The sequence below is a fragment of the Raphanus sativus genome, chromosome 1 (assembly GCF_000801105.2).
Source record: "Raphanus sativus cultivar WK10039 chromosome 1, ASM80110v3, whole genome shotgun sequence".
In the NCBI taxonomy this organism is placed as follows: domain Eukaryota; kingdom Viridiplantae; phylum Streptophyta; class Magnoliopsida; order Brassicales; family Brassicaceae; genus Raphanus; species Raphanus sativus.
This window is the reverse complement of record NC_079511.1, coordinates 7,123,465-7,149,175: the sequence shown is the minus strand read 5'-3', so window position 1 is coordinate 7,149,175 and position 25,711 is coordinate 7,123,465. Positions and strand designations below refer to the sequence as shown.

The 25,711-nt window shown below is 35.1% G+C and overlaps 3 protein-coding genes across 3 annotated transcripts; 1 reads left to right on the top strand and 2 right to left on the bottom strand.

The window, feature by feature from the left end:
* Window positions 1–4,146: 4,146 nt before the first annotated feature.
* On the bottom strand, window positions 4,147–5,205 carry LOC108851100 (uncharacterized). Its single transcript, XM_018624523.2, has one exon. The coding sequence runs from the start codon at window positions 5,085–5,087 to the stop codon at window positions 4,452–4,454; it is 636 nt and encodes a 211-aa protein (XP_018480025.1). The 5' UTR covers window positions 5,088–5,205; the 3' UTR covers window positions 4,147–4,451.
* An 8,527-nt stretch (window positions 5,206–13,732) lies between these two features.
* Window positions 13,733–19,518, top strand: LOC108863157 (protein TOPLESS). The gene is made up of 21 exons (XM_018637487.2): window positions 13,733–13,902; window positions 14,280–14,429; window positions 14,549–14,728; window positions 14,828–15,100; window positions 15,176–15,353; window positions 15,429–15,552; window positions 15,673–15,948; window positions 16,039–16,148; window positions 16,216–16,285; window positions 16,361–16,434; window positions 16,516–16,707; window positions 16,781–17,284; window positions 17,369–17,461; window positions 17,531–17,677; window positions 17,760–17,870; window positions 17,943–18,122; window positions 18,212–18,340; window positions 18,428–18,523; window positions 18,617–18,805; window positions 18,898–19,064; window positions 19,147–19,518. Exons 2-21 carry the CDS (start codon window positions 14,350–14,352, stop codon window positions 19,361–19,363), a joined length of 3,390 nt encoding a protein of 1,129 aa, XP_018492989.1. The 5' UTR covers window positions 13,733–13,902; window positions 14,280–14,349; the 3' UTR covers window positions 19,364–19,518.
* A 54-nt stretch (window positions 19,519–19,572) lies between these two features.
* On the bottom strand, window positions 19,573–23,478 carry LOC108863166 (uncharacterized). The gene is made up of 16 exons (XM_018637500.2): window positions 23,318–23,478; window positions 22,782–23,016; window positions 22,557–22,685; window positions 22,255–22,462; window positions 22,010–22,156; window positions 21,797–21,871; window positions 21,645–21,716; window positions 21,490–21,564; window positions 21,329–21,400; window positions 21,156–21,227; window positions 20,996–21,067; window positions 20,846–20,917; window positions 20,600–20,743; window positions 20,427–20,498; window positions 20,171–20,317; window positions 19,573–20,079 (listed from the first exon to the last, which is right to left on the bottom strand). Exons 2-16 carry the CDS (start codon window positions 22,998–23,000, stop codon window positions 19,895–19,897), a joined length of 1,761 nt encoding a protein of 586 aa, XP_018493002.1. The 5' UTR covers window positions 23,001–23,016; window positions 23,318–23,478; the 3' UTR covers window positions 19,573–19,894.
* Window positions 23,479–25,711: the final 2,233 nt, after the last annotated feature.

Below are 25,711 nucleotides of genomic sequence, written 5' to 3'. Positions count from 1 at the left end.
CAGATTTCATGAAAGAAGGTGGTTGCAAAGAGTCTTTTAGTTCTCTGCTAGACTGTCTTGAGGATAATCGACGTATAAGTAAGTGCAAGGAACACTTACCGATTCTGAAGAAGTGTATGGATGCCCGCATTAGTTACTATGAGCCAATTCTGGCTCTTGCCAAAGCTACAGAGGATAAGACCTTGGCCTTCACCCAAGAGGAAATAGAAAAGGAGCACCTGGCTGCCATGAAGCAAGCTCAAGCTGGGGGTGACTGAAGTAATAGCTTTTCAATATTGCCTTCTACTTCCCAACCTTTTGGGTATTTACTTTGAAAATTTTACTTCTTTGTTGTTTTACTAGCGTTTGTTTTCCTAGGTCAGTCTGATAAGCGTTTGTTTTCCTACTTATATCTTATATAACGTCAGAGGTTCTGTTTGATTGATTGGATTCTTCTGACTTAATCGTTACTAAACCGGTTTAGAGGTAGAGCTGAAGAAATTGCCTTTTCATACAGAAGTTTCATAGCGCTCATCCAGATCTAAAGAGGCTTAAAGCCTTGTTTATTTTTTTTTTATCTACAAACCTGACCAGACAAGAAATAAGTTACAATAATAATCATTGGAGATGACAAAGTCTTGAATAAGTGAATATTATAACCACTAGGATATGACCCGTGCCTTGCACGGAATGAGATTAATATTAAAATTTAGCAAAACAATAATATAATATTTGTTGTTTAATAATTTGTTCATTCACATAGATAGTATAAAATCATTATAAATTTGGGTAAATTTACGACAACACAGGTAATAATGTTGATTATTGGATTATGATTTATAGTTTAACAGCCTAAAATCTGTGTAAAGTTTTTCTTCATGAAGCATTGGAGCACATCTTTTTCACATTATTAGACTCAGCAAACTATAAAGAAATTAAAGACCCATTCTAACTTGGCTAGAATGTACACGTTGTCAAAAAGGCAAAACCTTATCATATACATATAACATGTTTGGAAAAAAAAACTTACATCGAGATAAGCGAAGAACAAAAAATACGAAAGAGGATTAGGATTCTATCCGAAGGTTTTCAATCTTACAATCGACGAAGAAATAACTCACGAACGCAGATCATGTTTCTCCTTCCATACTTTTTTAACTTCGAGCATCATGAGTTTTGATGATTTCCATTAAATATCGTTCTCTCTTACGTCTGTCTTAAGTCAAAAGGAAAGTTAACCGCAATTGAGAATATGTTCATTAGATATTGTCGGTTTGTCGAATCGTCTATGTAATATTCCTAATAATTGTAATATCATAATAAATCAGCGTTAAAAAAAAAGATCATGTTGTCAGAATGATTATAAGAAAGATCTTGTCTCCCTATATATAAAAAATAGACAGTGCTTATAGGTGGTATAAGTTAAAATTTAAAGATCGATTTCACATAAGTTAGATAACAGGTTGCTTACCTTGAAATCGACAAACACCATTTCTATTGCTTTCCACAGATGCACAATTTTCACCCTTACCTTTCACATAGATTTGAAAGGCTTTTCAAATCATAAACAAAATCAAGACCAGCCATTTGAAACTGTAAAATGAGGAAAACATATACAGGAAATAGTGTTTAAAGACAGATGATTTTTAGGATTGAGAACAGCGTGGTATTTATATAGTAAAACAACGGTGCATATGAATATTAGTGATACTGGAAAAAAGGAACCCACAATTTAATTCTCAGTCACGCAATACCTTATTAGTTTCGTAATCTCGTACTAAATTAACTCCAGAGTCAATGCAATATTAGTTTCAATCATGCACTAATTTGAATATATTTATTGCTCCGAGAAAGTCACGTAAGGATTGCTTGATTGATTATCCAATTATATATGGAAAATTAAGGAGATTAGGAAACTAATAAAGTTTCTTATAAGTATATATTCATAATAAAGATTTTGCCATGTATTTTAGGAAACAATAACATTCTCTTAGTGGGAAATAGAAAACATACTTAATTTTATTTTAAACGTAATCACACTGTTTTTACTTCCGTTAATTTCTTTGAATTGATATGAAGTTTTTTTTTTTGTTCTTTTGATAATTTTTATTTACTACTTGTAGATTGATATATATATATATATACATATTTTTATATCAACAAAATGTCTTAAATAGAATGGTTTTCTTTAAGAATTGTAAACGAAAAACATTATCAAACAAATTAGTTACAGAATGTAATTCATATCTATTTTCCATTTTATATGGAGTATGTTTATGTTCTCAATAATACAAATTTGTGGACCCTAAAAAATCATAGAAAAATGTGACACTGTTATTTATTTTTATTTTTTTGGTCGAGCCAAAATGTAACATTATCAGGCACTATGTTACATGACAAAATATATTCTTAAAAATACTCAAATGTAATTTTTTCCTTCCAAGCCACAATCAGTGATGTAAAGAACAACAAACTATTCAAATTCTGAGTTTAGGACACATATTTGACATGCATTGAATATGTTCATCTCCTCCATGATAATTATTTCATTTACATGGAGAATGGGATATTAACCACACATTCTATTATATTTAAATTTTGTCTTGATTGTTGTTCTTATGCACTCATGTCACATGTCTGTGAAGAATGATTATATAAAAGTTGACCAAAGGAACATCTATGGTTTCACTAAATTATGATTTTCTCGGAGAAAATTTATTAGTTTTAGCTATAATTCTCATGTTCCAACTATTGTTTCTGTTAGTATTTCTTACGTTATCACGAACGTCGGGGTCAAAGAGGATTCTTACGCCAGCTATACTTTGTTTAAAAATAATACATAGAAAAATAGGTTCGTATTTTAAATCAATGTGTCTAATACCATTGTGTTTAAAAGATATAAAAATACAATGCAATTCATAAAGTTGTACGAATGGCACTCTGCGTAATTAATCTAGTGTAGGATAGGTAGTTACAATAGAATCTTGAAGATGATTAAGAATGCGACACCTAAGCATAATGGCATACACGTAAATAATTAACTAATTTAAGGTTAATCTCACTAATTGCTTCTCTATTAATAATAAGGAGATAATAATCCTTCAATGGGAGAATAGCTATTTGCCTTTATAACTATGTCTGTTCTCTTGCGAGAGACAGAAAAAAACCTAGACAAGAGATATAAGAGAGTGTGCCGTGCTTCTAGTCACGTGCTACGGGTTTCGGTACTCCCTCATGGTTCCTACTGCATCCGAGCTCTTTGGACTAGAATATTTCGGCATCATCTACGGTTTCATGATCCTAGCTCTACTTGTTATGGACCAGAGTGTTTCAGGATGACCTTTGTGATTCTTGCTACCGTCTGTGGGGTAGCAGCGATCCTAGGGGTGATACTGACTGTTAGGATAAGACCAGTTTATCGGTCGCTGTACAGCCCATGATCTTTCTTGCTACCTCCAGAGTAATGATCACATGAGGCTTAGGGCCTGACTGGTGTAACCGCAGCGGTTGCGGTTGCGGTTGCGGGAGTTTGCGGCTGCGGATGGTTGCGGTTTTAAGCGTTTTCTAGAGATTTGTACGACTGGTATAGCTGTTAGAAATTGTTGCATTTGCGGGACTCTTATGACTGGTAAACTACCAAACGCAATATCTGTTAAATAATAATTTAACAATATTTACATTTTATGTAATTATAAAATATTAAAAATCACAATAATATGATAAATATAAAATTTATATTTATAAAATCATATTATTAAATTTTAAAAATTTATAGAAAATATTTTAGTTTTTAATTTTTATAATATAAATTGAAATATAATATGAATACATTTTACAATTTCTATTATTTCAATTTAAAAATTTATTGGATATTTTTAGTATTATTTTTATTTATTCTGTTTTAAAAAAAAAAATTTACCCTCCCGCAACCGCCCGCAACCGCAAACGCTAGCTGGGACCAGCATTTGATTTTAAGAGGTTCTGAGCGGTTTGAAGCGATTTGTAGCGTTTTCTATGATTGTTTCGAAACGCCAACAACCGCTATGAATAGCAAAAGCTGCGTTTGCGGGTGGTAGCGGGAAAACCAGTCAGCCCTTAGTGTCATGGTTATGTGTGTTAAAACAGCTTTTTATTGTTTTTTAGAAAAGACTGTAAAAGTGGTAAAAGTAAAAGCTGTAAAAAGAAAGTTTTTGACTGGAACAAAGACTTAGGCAAACAGCAAAGAATGAAGAGACAAGACTCATTACACAACATGATTACCCACACTCACCTGACCTGACCTGACACTTCAGCACTCAAATCCTATCTTTTTTTAATTTTTAATTAACAAAATTAATTAGCCTAACAAAAAACACTAATCACACACACACACACTGAAAAGCACAAGAACAGATGCAAAACTTCTGGTGGAAGAACGAACACTAAAACCTCATCTCTCACCATCAAGAAACAAAAAAAAAAGAAACAAAACTTCAAGTCGGTTTCAGATTCTGAAACATGGAGTCCCATTTGATCTCTTCAAGATAAGTATCTTGGCTGTTCTCCTTATAAACCATCTCCTCCTTGAAACTGTAATCAAAAACCATAGGACTCGAGAAGCTATCGATTCTACAAGGAGTCCCATTAGTCAACAGCAACATCTCTTGCTGCTTATGAACTCCTCCACCATTTGCGTTGCTCGGCGTCACAGATCTCTTGTTCCTGGACTTCAAAAACCCTCCTCTCCACTTACCAACCCCAACCCCACCACTGCCGCTGCTGCTTCTCTTCGGTACAAGCACCAGAGCTCGAGAAGACTCTTCTTCCTCGCAGCGGATCCACGCGCGTACGTGATCGGAGAGACACCTGCTTGTTTTCTTGATGGCAACCACGACTCTGGAGATGGAACGAGAGGTGAGAAGAGGAGATGATCTCTTGCGTTCACGACGAGCTAGTTTGAGGATCTCGAGACGGTGCTTGGCGATGGAGACGCCAATGCTCTGGAGGAACTCGTGGTTGAAGTAAGCAATGTCTTCGTGTTCGAGCTCGTTCTTGGAGAAGGAAAGACTGTATTCGTGGATGAGACATGGTTCGAGATTTGTTCTCGACAGCCATGAGAACCAATCCATGTCTTGTTGTTCTGTTGAGAGTTGGTTGTGTTGTGTCGTTGGGCGTGGAGGTGTAGTATATATAAAGGAAAGTGAGTGAGTGAGAGAGAGGGCTTCGTCGTTAAGTTAGTTTGAGACGTAAAGAGGAGGAGTGAATTTAATAAAAGTGGAAAATAGTAGGGTCAAAAGTGAAACTCGAGTTAAAAGAATGAATAAATTGCTGCCAACCAAAAACAGCTTTTTAGAAAGTGAAATTAAAAAAGAAGAAGATGCGAGTGGCTTTGTGGAATATCGAGAACTTGTGGTGAGACTGAGAGAGTGTGGACAATGGAGTGTGACCATCAATCACGGTGTGGGTAAAAGAGCAAACCCAATGGGATCTTTCTTTTTTATTTATTTTTATCATTTTATGGGTCACTCCTCACTTTCTCCTGAACTGTATCCTTTGTGTCATTTACTATTTTGTCGTTTTTAATTTAACATGCATGTTATGAGTATGACTAGTGGAATCTACTTTGCTTTGCTTTTACAGAATAAAATATATATAAAATGTTTGAGAAAATAGGAATCAAATCAAATCAAGGTTGGACTAGAATCACTCTCTTATATACCAGATAAGCAAAGGGAAGTGCCGCCAGAAATCTTGGAATTTATTAGGTGATTCTAATCATGTCATTTACAAAAGATTTTAAAATAATCTAAACCGAGGTAGCCTAGTGATAGTTGGACCAGAATCTGATGAAAATAAATTGCATTGAGAATTAGATTATTTAGTATGCGTCACTTGGACTCGTAAGCTTAAGCAGTGTCGATGTTTTCAACATCTGTTAGGTTTGGTAGAAGCTTAATCAAGGAATCTGCTAACTCACGAAGCATTGGCTCCTAGTTGTTGATCATGTAACTAATGGTTCAAAAAGAACAAAAAAAACTACATGCACTTAATAGATATAGCCCAACTATGTCTTCCCTTATTGGTTATCGAAAAATAAAATGATGTCTTCCTTATTGATAGCATTAACCTTTTTTGTCACGATATTGATAGCTTTAACCAAAAAAAAAATGTATCTTTTAGGGTTAGAGTTGAAAATTGTCGTGTTAGGATATACATATATAGTAGTGGGATCCTAGTGGGATGTCTATGGGACAACATGCATCGTCATTATGTGGAGGAACTTGGATTGCAAAAGAATGATCACTTGGGCTCAACCTCTTTTCACACGACAGATGCTCTCACCGGCCCATTCGAAAAACCGTATCATGGCTTTACTGGGAAAATTACTTTGGGCAGTCCGAAGTTTGAAAACATGTACACACTACACACTATGGTAATGTAAGTGGCCTCTCTTGATTGCAAAGCTCTTTTTGGATATTGATGCCTTGCAAAATTCTTTTGGAGTGGCAGTATCCTACATTTTAAGACAAAGGTTCACCATTTAATCAGTTTTCTCCAATCTATGTCCATCTTGAGCTTGTATCTCGAGCAAAACAAGCTTCATTTCAAAAGGCTATTTCCAAAAGATGATCATTTTTCTTTAGATCTTGCTCTAGATCCACCAGCTTAGCTACATAATAGAGTACTTTTAAAGGGACAAGATGTTGATGCTGTAAGAATTATTCTGGTTAATTTGAGAGAATTATTCCAAAAACACTACGAACAAACTAGAGTATGTAAATTGTTTGTTATATTTGTTCGATTTAATATTAATTGGATTCACACAATGGTACCACTTATAGATCACTGACACAATTATCTAACAGTTGTTTCGAATTAGCACTATAATTAATTGTTCAGATTTGTCTTGAGGACCGTTTCTACTTTGTGTTGTCAAAGTCAAAGGGGGTTGCGATTTTGTAGATCGTTGGCTAATAAGTCCCCGGCCGTTTATATAACGGCGAATTTATTATGGCTTTATTTTTGGATCTGAAAAATATCTACTTTAGTGGGAAATGTTGTCACTGAAATAATTTAGAGTAAGAAGTGTTGCATAATTGTTTAATTAATTTATTGATCATTTTTTAATTATATATTTTTGTCTCTCAAATTAATTACCACCAGATCACAAGCTCTGTTACTTATTAATCCTTAAGATTTTGGAAACAGGACGCACACAGCCTCGTTATTCTCGTCGAAAGCCCTTTCTTTGATATTTACATTTGATATGACGCTCAACGACTTGTTTACTACGACTATTTTTAATCATTTTAGTACTCCTTCCGTTTCAATATAATTGATGTTTTAGAAGGATAATTTTGTTTCAAATTAGATGAAATTTTGAGATTTTAAGGTTAACTTTAACTTTATTGAAAACTATTCAACCAATTAGATTTTACTGTCTTTTTATTATTAGTTAATTGATTCTAAAATAATTTTTTTAAATAATTTTTTTAGAAAAATCTAGTTTTCTTAATCTTTGTGCATTAAGGCAAAACATCGATTATTATGAAACTTAGAGAGTATCACATAATTCAAATTCCAGTCACGCCTGATCAGTCCTAACGTTCATTTGTCTGTCAGTGTCTTGGACAAACTAATTTTTAGTATGTATATTCCTTCCTATCACAATGAATAATTGAGTTAAGTGTTTTATCAGTTATGTTTTTTTTTTGCCAACTGAAGTATATTATACTCCCTCCGTTTCATAATACTTGATATTTTACCTAATGCACAAAGATTAAGAAAATAATATTTTTTTAATAAAAATATTATTAAAGATATAATTTTAAAATCAATTAACCAATAGTAAAAAAGAATGTAAAACCTAATTGGTTGAACAGTTTTCAATAAAGTTAAAGTAACTTTAAAATCTCAAAACTTCATCTAATTTGAAACGAAATTATCTTATAAAACATCATCTATTATGAAACAGAGGGAGTATATAAAACATTATACAAATGAGGCTCATACGATCCAACCCACTAAATACAAATAGGCCTAAACCGTTCAGTCCAAATAAAATTGAGACCCAAATCCAATCCAATTTCCAACGTACTCCACGTGTGCGAAACCGCAACAACCATGGGCCGCGTGTCCACCAGTTAAGCTTCGTCATCAGAAGGGTTGTCGGTCGCCGTCGAGATCGTAGACCGAGATCTCACCGGAATCGCGAGTCACCCGCACTTCCTCCTCCATAGAAGTCGACGCTGTAGAAGAAACAGATCACACCCACCGGACACACCGGGACACATACCACGACCACCGGATTCCATCTCCAACAACTGTATTGAAGATATAAGAACCGAAGTCTTTCACTAAGGCCCGAACTTCAGAGAAGCGTCCATCGGTCTCACCGAGACCTCATCCGAATTCGGCCACTCACCACTGCACAGAAGAAACCTTGACATAGCTCGAACCCATCTACGAGAAACGAAAGCCGGCGACCACCATCCGAGAAGAAATGGCACGGCCCCAGAATCAAAACGCCGGCAACGAACGATGGATATCCCATCGTCTCCCGGAAAAACCATAGCCGGACCACCACCAAAAGAGAACGATGCGTTGTCGGAAGCCGAGACAGAGGAAATCAAATAGAGAAACTTTTGCCGGAACGGCGGTGGCTAGGAGAGCCAGACCCACTAGCCGGAATCGGGAATTCTCGTCTGAGATTCTCTAGAGAGAAAGCGGAGAGAAAACAAAACAGAGAAAACTGGTCACTATCGAAATTAATATTTTATCAAGCTATGTTTCGTTTTATCAGTTATGTATTTTCGTATGTCTGTCTTGGACATAATCTTGTTACATATATTTATTTATTTATTTATTATTAATTCAGAAACAAATAAATTATTATTCATGTTCTCAAAAACTTTTAATCAATTATCAAATTATTTATATATGACAAAACATCAAACTATATATGTTAATTGCTGTGTTGAATTTTTTAAAACACTCACACATATTATAAATATTTTTAGAAAATATATTTATACAAATATTTTTGACTGATTATAATTTTTCCAATCTTAGTTTTTAAATTTCGTAATAGAAAAATAATATTTCCAGATAAAAACATAATATATATAATAACTATCTTATTTCAAGAATATGTTTTAGACAATTTTATTAATTAATTTATAATCAATTTAAAATAGAAAATTAATTTTTAATTATATATGAAAATTAAATAAGAATATCATTGATATGAGTCGCTATAATTTTTAATGTGAGAACTCGAATGCAAAAAATCATTTCACAAATAGCAGTATAAATAGATAATATTCTATAATATATTTATGCACTTTAAAAATCTTATAAGAAATATTTCAAATTTATCATGTAACATTATATATCTGACTTTCTTTCAAAAGGAAGAACATTATATATCTGACTTTGTTTATTTTCTTTTTAATGATGTTCCATTTTTAACTTTAAAAGTTACATAATGAGAAAATAAATTGGAATATTGCTACTGAAAAGGTGATTTCCAATCGATAAAATATAGGGGGTGATTGGAATGAGCCGTAACTTTATGTTTTTAGCTGTAAAATTTAATATGTAGATCTATTTGTAAATTTATTTGCTGTAACTTATTTTGTTGTAGCTTTGTAAATCAATATATTTTTTTTGCTCTGAAAATGAAGTTCTCAACAGCCATTTTAAAAATTTCCGGATATAAGGTTGTAGGTTTCTTAATGAAATAAAGTTTATTTGGTTGACATATATAGTTTTAAACTAAATTTTCAAATTTTAGAGTATTTACCACCACAACCAATCATCCATATATAGATAAATAAACGATGGGATATAATAAAACAGAAAATATTGAAAATAGCAGAGCAATTAGAGAAGAAAACAAAGCAACTAAACTTTTCATATGAATGCGAACGTGTAAGAGAAGGGGACACATACATAAGTGGAAAGTGACCAATCTCCCTCCCCACACCACCTCGTCTTTAGATCTAGTTGTTTTTATTATTATTTATTCAATTAATCGGTATTAATACCTTTTGAACATAATAACACTTTCTTTACGGTATTATTAACATACATGCTTTTGACAGTATTTTGAGGACAATTTAATTAGATACAAACCAGTGTGGTTGCCGCGTAAAGTAAATGATAAAAAAAAAGTTATTTGTCAGATGCAAACCAAAATTTAAAGCTGAGTTCAAGAGTATATGGGAACGTATTCGCGTGGGTATGACGCGTTTTACATCGTGAATGGGTTGTTACAAAATGAGAACGATAATTGGCAAATAGAAAAAATATTGAGAAGTTAGGGCTGAGCTTCATCATAACGTCACTTCTCTCGTGAGAGTGAGATTTATGGACGGACACGCCCCCTATAGGACCCGCCTGCATTGCTTTAGGCCGGGGCCTTTTTATATAGTATATAATAGTATTTGTAGTAGTTTTTATATTAAAGCAAAGATGCATCCACCATATCCCTATTTTATTAATATCCTTTACTATTCATCTACTTCTTTTAGTTTGAATTTGTTTATGTTTGGTTTTGAAATATACTGTATTATTAGCATTTGTATCATTTCTTCCTTTTTGTCGGCTTTTTCTCCTTTTGATTGTTAATTATGCTTTCGAACATATTTTATTGCTTTCTAGGCTGAATAATATGAAAGATTTACAATATTTTAAAGTGATTTGAATATTTGTTTAAATAAGAAATTAGTATTGACATATAAATGGAGTATATTTTTCCCCTGCTATCTGACAATTTGATTTTCTGTTTACTCTAGATATGGTATGTGTATTTATGATGCTTCGCTTTCTTCAAGTAAATTAATCTGAACTGTACTGGCTACTGTATTTACCACGCTCTCGTGATCCGTGAATTGTTTAGTCGTGGAAGTAGGCAAAGACAACTCTGGTAAAATAACTATAAATAAATACCCGTAATACAACACAGACTGAACTGCTGTAAAGAAAAGGAAAAAAAAAAACAGGCCATAAGGATAGCAATTACCATATTTACGTCACGATGTAACTCTCTCAATTTCTTTTGGTCTAAAATGTTAAGGCATGTACATCAATTTTTTTTCTAGTGAGTAAACGTGTAATTTGATCCCGAGTAGTTGCAAAATCTATACGTCACAGATGACGATAAAAAATTACCTTTCTATATAAAATATGTTTCAATCAAATATTTTGACTCAACGGCAGGAAGATGGTTTAGTGACAGTAGTTTTGGTTACTAAACAATTTAGATTTAAAGGTATTCTATTAGACTTTAGGGATCATGCATCAACAAAAATATAAATGTATTTATAATATATTTAAATATTTAAAAATATATATTCATGAGTTACACCTCCGCTTCAGAATTAGTTGATCAACGAGCATCAGTGGCGGACCCACTTGAAAGGATGGGATTTCACATGACACACCTTAAATCTGGAAAATATTGGTTTTGTATGGGTGAACAATGAAATATCACTAGTTTTGTTGGTAAAATACTCTAGTTGACACTCCTAAACCCAGTTTCAAATCCCACAGTTGACACTTTAAACTTTTTTTTTATGGTTTGATCCAGGTAAAATCTAATCCTGGGTCCGCCACTGGTGAGCATTCTATAAACTTCAAATATTCTCAAATTAATAAAAACAAATATTTTCATTTTCACTGAATTGTTTTTAGAATAAAGTGATGGAATTATTTATGGATCTTTGTTAGTAGAATGTTTATTTTCTTCCATACAATATTTAAATATATATATTTTAAAAAAATAAATTGATTTACATCAATTAAAATAATTTTACTTCAAATAATAAACATAGTTTGGTTATGTAGATGGTTCAAAATTGTTGTTATATTTGAACCCAGTTTTGCATAAATTGCTTTAAAATTTGAAATTTTCTTTTAATAAAATACAACTGATGATGTTATTTAAAAATATACAATTACTTAATTTTTCAATAACTGAAAAATATATAGACTACCACATGACCACATATGAAAGTAACGTATTGCAAACTATATGATTTTTTAACTTAAACTATTTATTTTGTATAATATTTTTGAACTATTATGTATCGCTTTGGTATCCAATATAAAATATATGATTTTTGTAATAAAAATATATGGTTTTTACTCCAATAACATGAAATTCGGCTCGAGGCATCCTAACCTGTGATCCATAATCTCGTTTGTGAAAGTTTTAAGCGTAACTAAGACATTAGCTTGCGTTTATGTTGAATTTGAAAAATATCTAAAAGCGCTAAGAAATAAAAATGTTACTTTTAATGTTTTAGAGAATGACTTTTTATCGAGTTTAGTAATATAATTAAAAATTCTGGATTCGTCACTACATGTATACTTGTACTTGAATATTATTATATGTAGTTATACTTTACGTGTGGTAATGGTGAGGCGACAGTGTTTGTGTTTGGACGGGATAGATGTCAAATACTCAAACGTGCGACTCTAAATACACCAGTCACATACATGAATGCCAATAATAATAATAGACTACACCAGTCACATTAACTGCCCATCCTGCATCGAAATCTTGTCCCTAGTTTAAAACTTTCTAAGTACATTCAGTTTTTTTTAACTGAGATTAATCTTGATGTTTTAAATTTTTATTAATTTTCTGAAGGTCCCTCTTGTACTTCCTCTGCCATTATGTAAAGTTAAAATAAAAACCGTGGTGGTCCACCTCATTCCCATCTACCGGTTCCCAGAAGCAACATTTTCATGAAATTCCATATTATAAAGTAGTTTAAAGTTTGTATTTATATACGGTGGTCAAGAGGTAAAGCGTTAAAATTTGTGTAATTCTTTCTCGAACAATAATAGTCAACAAAAATTTCTCAAACAATAATAGTCAATGCAAGTAGTTTGTCTCTGTACAGAAAAAAATAAAAACTACAGCCAGTCCATATCTTCTAGCTGGGTTTTATAGAAATGTACACAACCAATCATATACTAAGTTCACCCGTATTGAAAACGTTAAAAAGGATAATTTCACAGAAAGAAATCATAAAAATGTTCATATTAATCAAATATGCTGCTAATAACAAAAATGATCAGCAATACTAAAATATTCAAAGAACAAAAAATCTGTCTCGTGTTTACATGAATCTCATTGAATATCGTGGGTAAATCGTGGTAAACCGAGATGTATATGATTTTTAAGGCAGTTAAGAAAAAAGAGAAATGTATATCATTTTTAGGGTTTTTTAAAATATATACGTATTATAGCATCTTCTTTACGAGTTGAACATTTCTCCATCACGTGATGTTCGATGTGAGTACCGCATCTCAAGAGCAATTTTGCTCAATGTCATATCCGTAAATATCAATCAACCTCGAGGATTAGGAAGTCAAAAGACAAATAAAGCTTTGTCGTGCCACGAGGGATCTGAGACAAGTCTGACACATTGAATAAAACTCTAGCCGTTAGATCTCTGTCCTCCGCTCTTTCTTATGAGATCGACGGCTGTATAAATAAGTGCAAAACCCATCGTGATGCAGCGGATCAGAACTCTCTAAAGTCACAGCTGGCAACTAATATTCCGAGCTGATAGCGTCGAGAAATGTAGCCGATTAACTCCTAGGGATAAGCAAACTTACTTATCACTTCCGCTTATCACAGTTAGCTTTTCTTTGAGTGATAGCTTATTCAAGCTATGAGCATCCAATTATCTGTCACCTTCTCTTATTAAAATCTCCACTTCTGCAAGTTTTAATGTCCGTATATAAATACTGAAGAGAGAGAAAATCCCATCTCTAGATAGATAGAAAGAGAGAAAAAAGAAGAAGCTTTGTTCGGTGAGAGAGAGAGAAAAAAAGAGTCCAAAAAAACAATCCATCACCTGTTTCGTCTGAGAGAAAGAAACGTTGGTCTGCTTCATCAACATCGATCTCCTTTCTTCTTTTATGGTAAGTAAGCTTCACGCTTCTCTTACCTTTGCCTCTGTTAATGGAATCTAGCTGTTTCGAAGTTTTATTTATTTTTTTTTAATTAAATCCTTTTGCCTTAATAGCTTTTTCTGGGTTTTGCTTTTCTTTTCTTTTTTTTCTCTTTCCTTTTTGATAATTATTTTGCTTTTTCTCATGCAGTAAAAAAATTCCCTTTTTTAAGATGCTGAAGACCTGATTTTTCGTTATTTATGGATATAATTATTCAGATATAGGTTCGATTTCTAGTTAAAAGTATTGATTTTTTTTTCCTTTTTTTAATAAATATAAACTCGAAAACCCAGGTTTTAGCTCATTTCCGCCGTTTATGGTTATAGTCAACATTATATAACTTGCAGATCTGGTGATAGTTTAGGTGCTTCTTGTGCATCTGAGTTGAAAAAGTCCCGAGAGAAAGAAAAAAAAAACATGTCTTCTCTTAGTAGAGAGCTCGTGTTCCTGATCTTACAGTTTCTAGATGAGGAGAAGTTTAAAGAGACTGTTCACAAGTAAGTCTTGTCTTTGTGGATTTTCATTTCACGCGCCTCCTCTTTCGATCTATGTTGGGTTAATATGCTCATTGGCTTTTTTTTTTTTTGTAATTATTTTTTCTCCTCATGTTAATTAGGCTTGAACAAGAATCTGGATTTTTCTTCAACATGAAGTATTTTGAGGATGAGGTGCATAATGGGAACTGGGATGAGGTTGAGAAGTATCTATCCGGTTTCACCAAAGTAGATGATAATAGATACTCTATGAAGATATTCTTCGAGATTAGAAAGCAGAAGTATCTCGAGGCTTTGGATAAGTAAGTTGTGATGATGATGGGAGCTTTTGTTTTCTTCCAAGTGTAATAACAAAAGATGGACAGTTTTAATTATTGATTTTGTTTTTTATTATTCCTAAGGCATGATCGTCCCAAGGCGGTGGAAATACTAGTGAAGGATTTGAAAGTGTTTTCAACTTTTAACGAGGAGCTTTTTAAAGAAATAACTCAGCTCTTGACCTTAGAGAACTTCAGGGAGAATGAACAGTTATCCAAGTATGGGGACACCAAGTCAGCAAGATCAATCATGTTGGTGGAACTCAAGAAGCTGATTGAGGCCAATCCCTTGTTCCGTGATAAACTGCAGTTTCCTACTCTTAGAAACTCAAGGCTGAGGACTCTGATCAACCAGAGGTTAGAGTTGCTGCTTTGTCTTATTCACTTCTTAGTTGTTGACATTTAACTCATTCCTCCTTTTGTTAAATGCAGCTTGAATTGGCAACATCAGCTCTGTAAAAACCCAAGGCCAAATCCGGATATAAAGACTCTTTTTGTGGATCATTCGTGTGGGCCTCCGAATGGTGCACGAGCTCCATCTCCTGTGAACAACCCACTCCTTGGAGGTTTACCCAAAGCTGGAGGCTTTCCTCCTTTAGGTGCACATGGGGTAAAGTTACTCTCTAATTTTTTTTCTTTTAAGTTTTACATGAGGCCAAGTGTTTGACTCTCTCTATGTCTCCAGCCCTTTCAACCAACGGCCTCACCTGTTCCAACTCCTCTTGCTGGTTGGATGTCTAGTCCATCTTCTGTCCCACATCCAGCTGTCTCTGCTGGAGCCATTGCTCTTGGTGGTCCACCCATTTCCGGTACCAGTTGCTTGTCAGATGTGTTTCTTTCATTTAAACTCTGTCTGTGTGTGTGTGTGTGTGTGTGTGTGATCTATGCAACGTGCTTACAGTGCATCTTCTTTCCTATTTTTGATTCAGCTGCATTGAAGCATCCGAGAACTCCTCCAACTGCTTTAGACTACCCATCAGCAGAGTCTGAACATGTCTCAAAAAGAACAAGGCCCATGGGAATCTCTGACGAAGTGAGTCTAGGTGTGAACATGCTTCCAATGTCGTTCCCAGGGCAGGCTCATGGTCACAGTCCGGCTTTCAAAGCACCTGATGACTTGCCCAAGACAGTTGCACGGACTTTGACTCAGGGCTCATCTCCCATGAGCATGGACTTCCATCCAATTAAACAGACTCTGCTTCTAGGTATGTTTCTTGCTCTGTGTATAAGCTTCCACGTAGTAGTAATAAGAATCATCAGGTACGTTCTAACTTTGAATACATCCCTTGTACCAGTTGGTACTAATGTAGGGGATATCGGTCTATGGGAAGTTGGTTCTCGTGAAAGATTAGTACAGAAGACCTTCAAAGTCTGGGATATAAGCAAATGTTCAATGCCCTTACAGGTGCCCATGCATAGTGGTATAGATGTTATTAAATATACTACAGCTACTGAACTATTTGTATCTTCAGGCTGCTCTGGTGAAAGAACCTGTCGTATCTGTCAACCGTGTGATATGGAGCCCAGATGGTTCCTTGTTCGGTAAAGCATTCATCTTAAACTCATATGTTCTCAAGAATGCAACTATATAACTCTGCCGTTCATTCTCTAATGCAGGAGTTGCTTACTCGAGACATATTGTACAACTGTACTCTTATCATGGAGGTGAAGACATGAGGCAACACCTTGAGGTCTCATAACATTGACAACCCTCTCTTTTGGACATTTTTTTTTCTGTGGAGATTGTCTTGTAATATTGTGATTGTTTTCAGATTGATGCTCATGTTGGTGGTGTGAATGATATTTCCTTCTCAACTCCAAACAAGCAACTGTGTGTGATAACTTGCGGTGATGACAAAACAATCAAGGTCTGGGACGCTGCAACAGGTGTCAAGAGACATACTTTTGAAGGCCATGAAGCTCCTGTTTACTCTGTCTGTCCTCACTACAAGGAAAACATTCAGGTAAAGCTGTCAATTGATCTCCCTCCCTTCCCTTGCATGTTTTCTGATGTTTTCTTGTCTTCTTGTCTTCAAGTTCATATTCTCGACAGCACTTGATGGGAAAATCAAGGCATGGTTGTATGATAACATGGGTTCTAGAGTAGACTATGACGCACCTGGTCGATGGTGCACTACAATGGCTTATAGTGCAGATGGAACTAGGCTATTCTCATGTGGAACGAGTAAAGATGGAGAGTCTTACATAGTTGAGTGGAATGAAAGTGAAGGAGCAGTTAAAAGAACTTACCAAGGATTCCACAAGCGTTCCCTCGGTGTTGTTCAGTTCGACACGACTAAAAACCGTTACCTAGCTGCGGGCGATGACTTCTCCATCAAGTTCTGGGATATGGACAATGTACAGCTTTTAACCGCCATTGATGGCGATGGAGGTCTCCAGGCAAGCCCGCGTATCCGGTTTAACAAGGAAGGCTCTCTCTTGGCCGTGTCTGGAAACGAGAATGTTATCAAGGTTATGGCAAACTCAGATGGTTTAAGACTATTGCACACTTTTGAGAACATTTCATCTGAATCCTCCAAGGTAACTTAACATCAACCACTAAGCTTTATATTACTTATATGCGTGATTGGAAGTTTCTTCAACACTTCATTTCTACATTTGCAGCCTGCAATAAGCAGCCTTGCAGCAGCAGCTGCTGCTGCTACGAGTGCTGGACTCACAGATCGATCAACAAATGTAGTTTCCATCCAAGGAATGGTATGTTCTTTTTTTAAACTCATTTCTGTTTTTATCTTTCCATCTCTCATCATCACTTGCTCTTTGTAGAATGGAGATTCACGGAGCATGGTGGATGTGAAGCCAGTTATTACAGAAGAACCAAATGATAAGTCTAAGATATGGAAGCTTACTGAAGTCAGTGAGCCTTCTCAGTGCAGGTCACTGAGACTCCCTGAGAATCTGAGAGTGGCTAAGGTATATAAATATATATATATATATATACATTTTCTGATCATGTATATACAGGTTCTGATGATAAACTGATAACCTTTTGCAGATATCAAGATTGATATTCACGAATTCAGGAAATGCTATCTTGGCCTTGGCATCAAACGCTGTTCATCTTCTATGGAAATGGCAGAGGAATGACCGCAACGCAACTGGAAAGGTGAAACTGAGTTTCTCACTTTGCTTGGTCAAATAGTGATGACTTAATGTCTTACATTTCGGTTTCTTGTAGGCGACAGCTTCTTTACCGCCTCAGCAATGGCAACCAGCAAGTGGGATCCTAATGACTAACGACGCTGCTGAAAACAATCCGGAGGAAGCTGTACCTTGTTTTGCTTTATCAAAGAACGATTCGTATGTAATGTCAGCCTCTGGAGGAAAGATCTCCTTGTTTAACATGATGACGTTTAAGGTAATGGGGACACACAGATGATGGTTACAGTTTGATGTTTTGTGTATGCATTTTGACTGACTTAACTGTTCTTGGATGATAATTTGCAGACGATGGCTACTTTCATGCCACCACCGCCTGCTGCAACTTTTCTTGCTTTCCACCCTCAAGACAACAATATCATCGCTATTGGAATGGATGATAGTACTATTCAGATTTATAACGTCCGTGTTGATGAGGTAATGAATGGAGATCTCTTGATAAAAACTTAGAGAAGAAGCAGTGTTTTGTTTTGTTTATTGATTATGATGGTCAACACTGTGCAGGTGAAGAGTAAGCTTAAAGGTCATTCAAAGAGGATAACTGGTCTTGCCTTCTCCAATGTGTTAAATGTGCTGGTTTCGTCTGGAGCAGATGCTCAGGTTCCCACATTTAAACAATTCTTTTATTTTGATAGCCAAACGAGATGATTAAAAGATTTGATTGAAATATTGTTTTTGTTTTTGTTGTTACAGCTTTGTGTTTGGAACACAGATGGATGGGAGAAGCAAAGAAGCAAGGTTCTGCCACTTCCACAGGGAAGACCAAACACTGCACCTTCAGATACGCGTGTTCAGTTCCACCAAGATCAAGCTCACTTCCTCGTGGTGCACGAGACACAGCTTGCTATTTACGAAACAACCAAGCTCGATTGCATGAAACAGGTATTTTAGCTACAGCTCTCTCTCTTCTCTCTCACTCTCCAAGATCTACAGTGTAGTGCATTTTGATTAACGATTGTATTGACTTGTTTCAGTGGCCTGTGAGAGAATCATCAGCTCCTATCACTCATGCAACGTTCTCATGTGATAGCCAACTGGTATATGCCAGTTTTATGGATGCAACGATCTGTGTGTTTAGCTCCGCAAATCTGCGACTGCGTTGCCGAGTCAACCCTTCTGCGTATCTACCAGCTAGTCTCAGGTAAGGAATCTTGAATTTTAAAGAATCTTGCAAGAAAACAGATGAAATCTTGATGAAACCTTTGCTTGTTCATTTGTTACAGCAACTCGAACGTACATCCACTGGTGATTGCGGCACATCCGCAAGAACCAAACATGTTTGCTGTTGGACTCTCAGACGGAGGAGTTCACATATTCGAGCCGGTTGAGTCGGAAGGTAAATGGGGAGTGGCTCCACCTACTGAGAATGGCTCAGCAAGCGGCGTAGCGGCTGCACAACCATCTGTTGGAGCCTCTGCCTCTGACCAGCCACAGAGATGATCTGATCCAAGCCACCTACTTCTCCTATTCTCTGTCTTTTTAAGTCTTTCTTTTCTGTTTTTTTTGGTAGAAAGACTTGTGACCCAAGTATTCTGACATGTTTTAGATGTAACATATCCATTTCAGAGTAATTTAATGGTGAAGTTGTTTCTCAATACTCCTTATCTGAGCTTTGACCTTTCAAAGATTTTATTTTCTGCCAGGGAAAAAAATAAATTTTAAGTTGTTATATAATAATACAAATGTTTCAGAAATTTACATAGATTTACAACAAGAGCAATCAGTTCACTTCAGTAAATAAGCAAAACCACAGAGATCCCAAAAGCTGACAACATAGATAGAAGAGCAACGAAGACTCTTTCGTCCAAACCATAGCTTGTAAAGCTTTATTAACAGTTTCTTCTGCAATTAATCCGAAGAAGAGCATTTGTTTTGGACGCCATAATATATACAAGCAAGACGGTGACTTTGTCTGAAACCATAAGAGAATCGATCTATTTACACAGAGATTGTGAATTATTGCCATTTGTTTCATTCAGGACGGAAGTTGACTAGGTTTGGCAGATCGGTCGCCTGAAGCTTCCTGATGTCGTTAGCAGAGACCTTGCAGGACTCCAAGGTCAGAGATCTCAGGTTCTTCAGTGGCTTCAGGTGACGCAGTCCTGAGTTTGATACTCTAGAGTTTGAGACGTTTAGAGAGACCAAGCCCGTCAACCCTGCGTGTTTTAAACGAGATGATGGTTTCAAGCACAACATATATGACTTTGTCTGACGAATTCAAGAAACGAACGGTTTTGAATTCTTTACCGGAAATCAACTCGAGTGTTTTGTCTGTGAGGTTCGAGTTTTGAGATAGATTGAGGAGGGTGAGGGATGAAAGATCTTTTATGTTCTTGACACCAGCATCAGTTAATCCACCTCCACATATCTCAAGTGACTGCAGTTTCTTCAGGTCTGTATCAAAAACAAAACAGTTTAGGAAGCAGTTTTGATTAAAAAAAAAAAAAACAGTTTAGGAAGCAGTAGAAGATGAGTGTGTCTAGTTAAGTAATGAAGACTTTACTTCGTAGATGATTTGTTCCAGAATCTGTGATACGAGCACCGAAGAGATCAAGGTGAGTCAATCCAGTCAAACCTACGAACAAAAAAACAGACAAGACAGTTTGGCTTTTACTCTTGTGTTGATAGAAACAGTTTATGGACTGAAGCGAGAAGCAAATGGATTATTTGACTTACTAGTGAGCGCGGAAAGGCCAGCATCAGTGACGTGACGAGCGTCCAGATTCAGCGTTCGAAGAGATGTCAAACCAGATAACTTCCTTAAGCCGCTATCGGTGACAACAGTGAATGACAGGTTTATGCTCTCAAGGTTCAAGAGACCTATAACGTAACAACATAAAATGCGCAAAATCAACACTGACGTATAGACTTGTATAGACAATACAAAGTGGAAAGGACAAAGGAAGGGGAAAATGCTTTTACCAGAGAGATGGCGAAGGCCATGACTTCCTACTTCGGTATCGGACAACTCCAGAGATTTCAACCCAAGCATACCTAAAACCCACATGAGAGTAATATTTTTGAAAACTGAAATATCCGTGATAAAGAGCAAGAAACGCAAGTAGCAATCACCTGATAAATGTACCAATCCTTCGTCACCAATTCTACAAGAATCCAAGTTCAAGCTCTCCAGCTTTGTCAACCCTGAGTGAGTAAGGCATTATATGTCATTTCTCAGACACCATGATACGGGTAAACAGAGATTATAATGGAAATAGGAAAGTGAGACAACCTCTGAGGTGAACCAAGCATGAGTTTGTAATGTTGTTCATTCCCAAGTTCAAGATCTTCAAATTTATTAAATCTGAAAAAAGGTGCGTGAGACAAAAGTCATATATATACCGGCAGAGGATAACAGAGTTTTTTAGCAAAAGCAAAAAACGAGTAGGAGGAGGAAGAACTCACCAGAAAACTTTTCACACCCATTGTCTGAAAGGTTGCATCTATTGAGGTTCAAAAACATCAACTCCGCAAGAGCTACAGTATATAGAAAACAGAAGAGGACTCCTCGTATTAGTTCAAATGGACAATCACCAAAGATATAATACAAGGATGGCTAAGCAAACCAGTGAGTGTCTCCAGGCATGCAGCGGTAACTTGACGGCACCCTTCCAAGTTCAATAAATTAAGCTTATTCAGCCCTGAACCAAGAGTGTGAAATTAATGATTTGCTTAGGCAGAAAACAGGAGTAAGATAATCAAAACCGCGCAAATCAAGTACCTTTAAGATAACTGATACCAAAATGGGTAATCCTACTGCAGCAAATCTGTAAGCTCCTTAGATTTGCAAGTGCTGAAGTAAAAGTAGTAAGAAAAAAAAAACTATTGGGAAAAGTACAGAAAATCTGTGAAGGAGACTAAGTTTCTTGCTACCTGAGATAGGCTCCATGTCTGCATCCGTTATGCAGTTACACCACTTTATGTTCAAGGACTCTAATTTGGTTAAACCTGAAAAAAAAAACAGTGAATTGCAAAAGAAACTTGAAATGTGCACAACATGCAGAGCTCTCAATACCACGAGATGCCAAAAAAAAAATAACTGACAATAATCACAAGAAAAAAAAAATACAACAAGTAAATATTTACCTCGCAGGTGAACGAGCCCATCGTGAATGCCGGGACACTTCTCAAGATCTAGCTTCTTCATGTTAACCAAGTTGGAAAAGGCACGCATGCCTTGTGCAGTGATTGCAGCATTTCTTCTGAAGCTCAGGCTTGTCAAGTTTGAGAGCCCTGAAAATTGTGTGCCGATATTTAATAAGCGAAACAGAGAAAAAAATAGTATAACACATTGCTTCTTATAGATCAACTGAAAATGAGAAAAGCTTTACCGCTAAGATGCTCCAGACCGCGGTTTGATATCTGGTCACAGAAATTAAAGTTTAAGGATTCCAGGTTCTTGCAACCTTTTAAAGAAACCAAACCAGAGTCCGTGATATCAGACCCCGAGAAATCAACAGAAAGCAGTGATGTCCTTTGCGAGGAGATGACATCCATCCACTCATCATTAACTCCAGGGTATTCTCCCAAGTTAAGATCCTGTTTTCATAAAAAAAAAAATTGCGAGCCAGCCAAAAAGAGAAACAAGAGAACTGAAGAAGAACCGTAACAAGAGAAACACCAAGGACTTGACCTGGATTGCACAGTCTCGAAATGCCTCGAGATTCTTCAGAGTTAATCGTTGGGAACACACCAACTCATCAAAGATCTGCTGACTTATATCTCTAGGTAAGTCAGAGAATGTACTGTATTTATCCACGTCCTGTGATCGCAACAAAGTTCAAACATTTCGTTAACCAAATAATAAAAAATTCAAAAAGTCACAGCCTGATGACTAGTCTAAAAAATAAACAAAAACCTCCTGTATCTTGCGGACACAGAGCTCCAGAAGCGAAGGGCACTCTCCATTACTAGTCCGTTTAACACCAGAGCCTGACCTAGAGAGCGAAGTAGCCAACCATTTCGAACTCGAACTCTTGCTGTATTTCCCAGAGACACCTCTGTTTAGAATATCCTCAACGTGTTGATCTCTCTTCCTTGAACAAGCTCCTCCCATGATGAAGTAACCCAGAATCATCAACCTCCTTCAGAGACTGAAACAGAGCACGAAATGTTATTATCCCTCTCGCATCGCGTCAGTAATTAGCTTATAAAAGATCGTGACAGAGACAAAAGAACAAGCAATGATCTAACAGATAAGACAAGTGTGAATCATCCACAACACTACAGGAAAGGTTTAATTCTCAGTAACACAGAGCATATCTAATTCAGACACGATCACATCAAAGTAACATACTTTAGTAAGCTTAATAGTCAGAGAAAGTAAGGGAAGTTGTAACAAGGAAACAGTTTGTTCTGGTTGATCCATTTTTCCCACAAAAGGCGATACGTTACCTAATCATGGCGGGTATCGATCGCAGGTTACTTGTGTGTTTTGATGAAGTTTTGGGAGGGTTTAACAGTGTTTTTTTCTCTTTTGATCAAAACGTTTTGTTGTTGTTGTTGTGGTTGTGCTGAAATTGACGAGACGGTGAGGAGGAGGAGGAAGAAAGAGAGAGGAGTGTAGAAATGTGCAAAGTGGCCGTGAGCCGAACCTAGTTTAGAACCTTCCATCGCATGACACGTGTTAGGTGAATCACCTTTGAGGTGGTACGGAGTTAGGTTTGGAACAATCAATTGCGTTTTGAGATAAGATGGAAGAATAAAGAAGGCTTGAGGGTCCCACCAGCCTTGGAAATTTCAGCTATTTATTTATTTATTTATTTATATTTCTGATTGATGAGGAGAGACCTAGTTAAATAAATCAATTAACGATCAACATTCAACACCGAAAATTAATTACAAATTCGTAATACTAGTACTTTAGCTTTTGAATCAATACTATTAAAACAGAAGGTCTTTTTTTTAGGTGCCTTCCTGTTTCAATATTATTTACCATTTTCTGCCATTTGTTTTTTAATGCTATGATTTTTATTAAATATTTTTGTTATTATTGTTTTTTTTTAAATCACAGATTACATCTCCTGATTTCATGTAATCTTTTTCCGATTCTTTTGTTAATTAATCATGTACAATTATACTTTTAATATATCTTTGTTATCGTGCATATACAAACTAAACGTTTAAAACCATCTTCAATTGCTATAATACTCTTTTTCATTGCTTAAATACTATATGGCACAAAAAAATATTGTAGATTTAAATTTAGATCATCAAGTTCCATCTACGATTCTTTGCAAACTTCAACATTACAACTATACATTCTTCTATATCAATATTTCAACCATTCATAACTTCCACCACACATGATGTTCCACTGAAAATAACTAATATCTAACATAACACTGTTCTTATTCCTGTTTATATGGGATACCAACTAACCCCTAAGCCCCAAACAATTTTTAATTCATTAATTTTTTATTAATATTAAAAAGTGTTAATCATACAAATAACAACTCGGTTTAAAAGCAGCATCAATGGAATAAACTTATATATACAAAATACCCATATCTTGAGAAAATAACGGTATAGATTTCTTCTTCACTTATATGTATACAAAATATTTATATGTATACAAAATATCCAAATTATTGTATTTTAAATATTTTCAAATTCAATAACTAAAATAAATCTCAGTATACGTAATCAAAACCAAAAAAAGCAACAAAACTAACTCATTTTGAGGAAGTGTAGATATACATAACAATAGGGAATATACTAAAGCATAAATACCCGGCCAATCATTACATTTGCAATCTTCAACATACCAATAAGAAAAAATCAAAACAAGAAATCGCAGAGATATTATTAACTCAAATATCTATTATAAAATACTGAAAAATCGAATTTCTATTAATTGAGAAAAATTGATTGTGAAGATATGTTGTTTTACATAACTGACGGCCTATATTCTCTAACTATATTCAATAAAAAATCCTAAACCCACGACCTTTACTTTTCTTATATATACTACGTTTTAACCTCAAAACAAACACAATTTTCTCACAATGTTTTCCAAACCAAAGATGGTTTACCCTGATGAAATTAGGCCATAGAAGCTGCACTGGTTGATCGAAGCCAAAGTGATTCACACCTGAAACCATAAAATGTCGGGTTTGGTGAGAGTTTGGGAATCATACTAGCAGACAAAAAGGTAATAAAACTGCAAGCTACTCATAAATATATTATTGTATGCAAACGACTCAAACCATGATTAATATTTCTGCTAATAAGTTTAGATGGTATTTAGTAAAACACTTATCTTCCAGCTGAATGGTTATAGTCCATAGACTGGATGACATCATCTGTAATTCCTGAAAATGGTCACACTATAATGGTCAATGTGTATGTTTTGAATACTTATAAAAGAAAATCTATATTATATATATACTATTTGCAATCAATCAAAAATTATTATTTTGCAATTATATTAAAGAGTATTTAGTATAATTCAATTCTTAGCCTTTTTGAAAATTTTGTTTTCCTAAATATTTGCACCATATATTTCCAAAAAAATCTTTCACATTATTAATTATTTAAAAGTATTTATTAAATGAAACCTCAAATAATTAAAATAACAAATGATTAAATCGACAAAATAATAATACGGGTCTAAATTATCTTACCTCTTTAAAAAACCGTTCAATTTAAAATAAAAACTAAATCATATAAACTGAATTTAATAAAATTATAGAAATTTTTTTGAAACGCACAAATGAATTTTTCAATATAGAGAATGTTGAAGATATAAAATATTTTATTTAAATTAGAAAAAAATCTGTGTAGAAT

Bases quoted from the DNA above. Each gene is read 5' to 3' on its own strand.
- LOC108851100 (XM_018624523.2), bottom strand. From the start codon at position 5,087: ATGGATTGGTTCTCATGGCTGTCGAGAACAAATCTCGAACCATGTCTC.
- LOC108863157 (XM_018637487.2), top strand. From the start codon at position 14,350: ATGTCTTCTCTTAGTAGAGAGCTCGTGTTCCTGATCTTACAGTTTCTA. The intron at 17,285-17,368 runs GTAACTTAACAT...CTACATTTGCAG, and splicing joins TTTCATCTGAATCCTCCAAG to CCTGCAATAAGCAGCCTTGC. The intron at 17,678-17,759 runs GTATATAAATAT...AACCTTTTGCAG, and splicing joins AGAATCTGAGAGTGGCTAAG to ATATCAAGATTGATATTCAC.
- LOC108863166 (XM_018637500.2), bottom strand. From the start codon at position 23,000: ATGATTCTGGGTTACTTCATCATGGGAGGAGCTTGTTCAAGGAAGAGA. The intron at 20,918-20,995 runs GTGATTGCTACT...TGTGGGTTTTAG, and splicing joins AGGATTGGTACATTTATCAG to GTATGCTTGGGTTGAAATCT. The intron at 20,080-20,170 runs GTAAAGAATTCA...TAAAACACGCAG, and splicing joins AACACTCGAGTTGATTTCCG to GGTTGACGGGCTTGGTCTCT.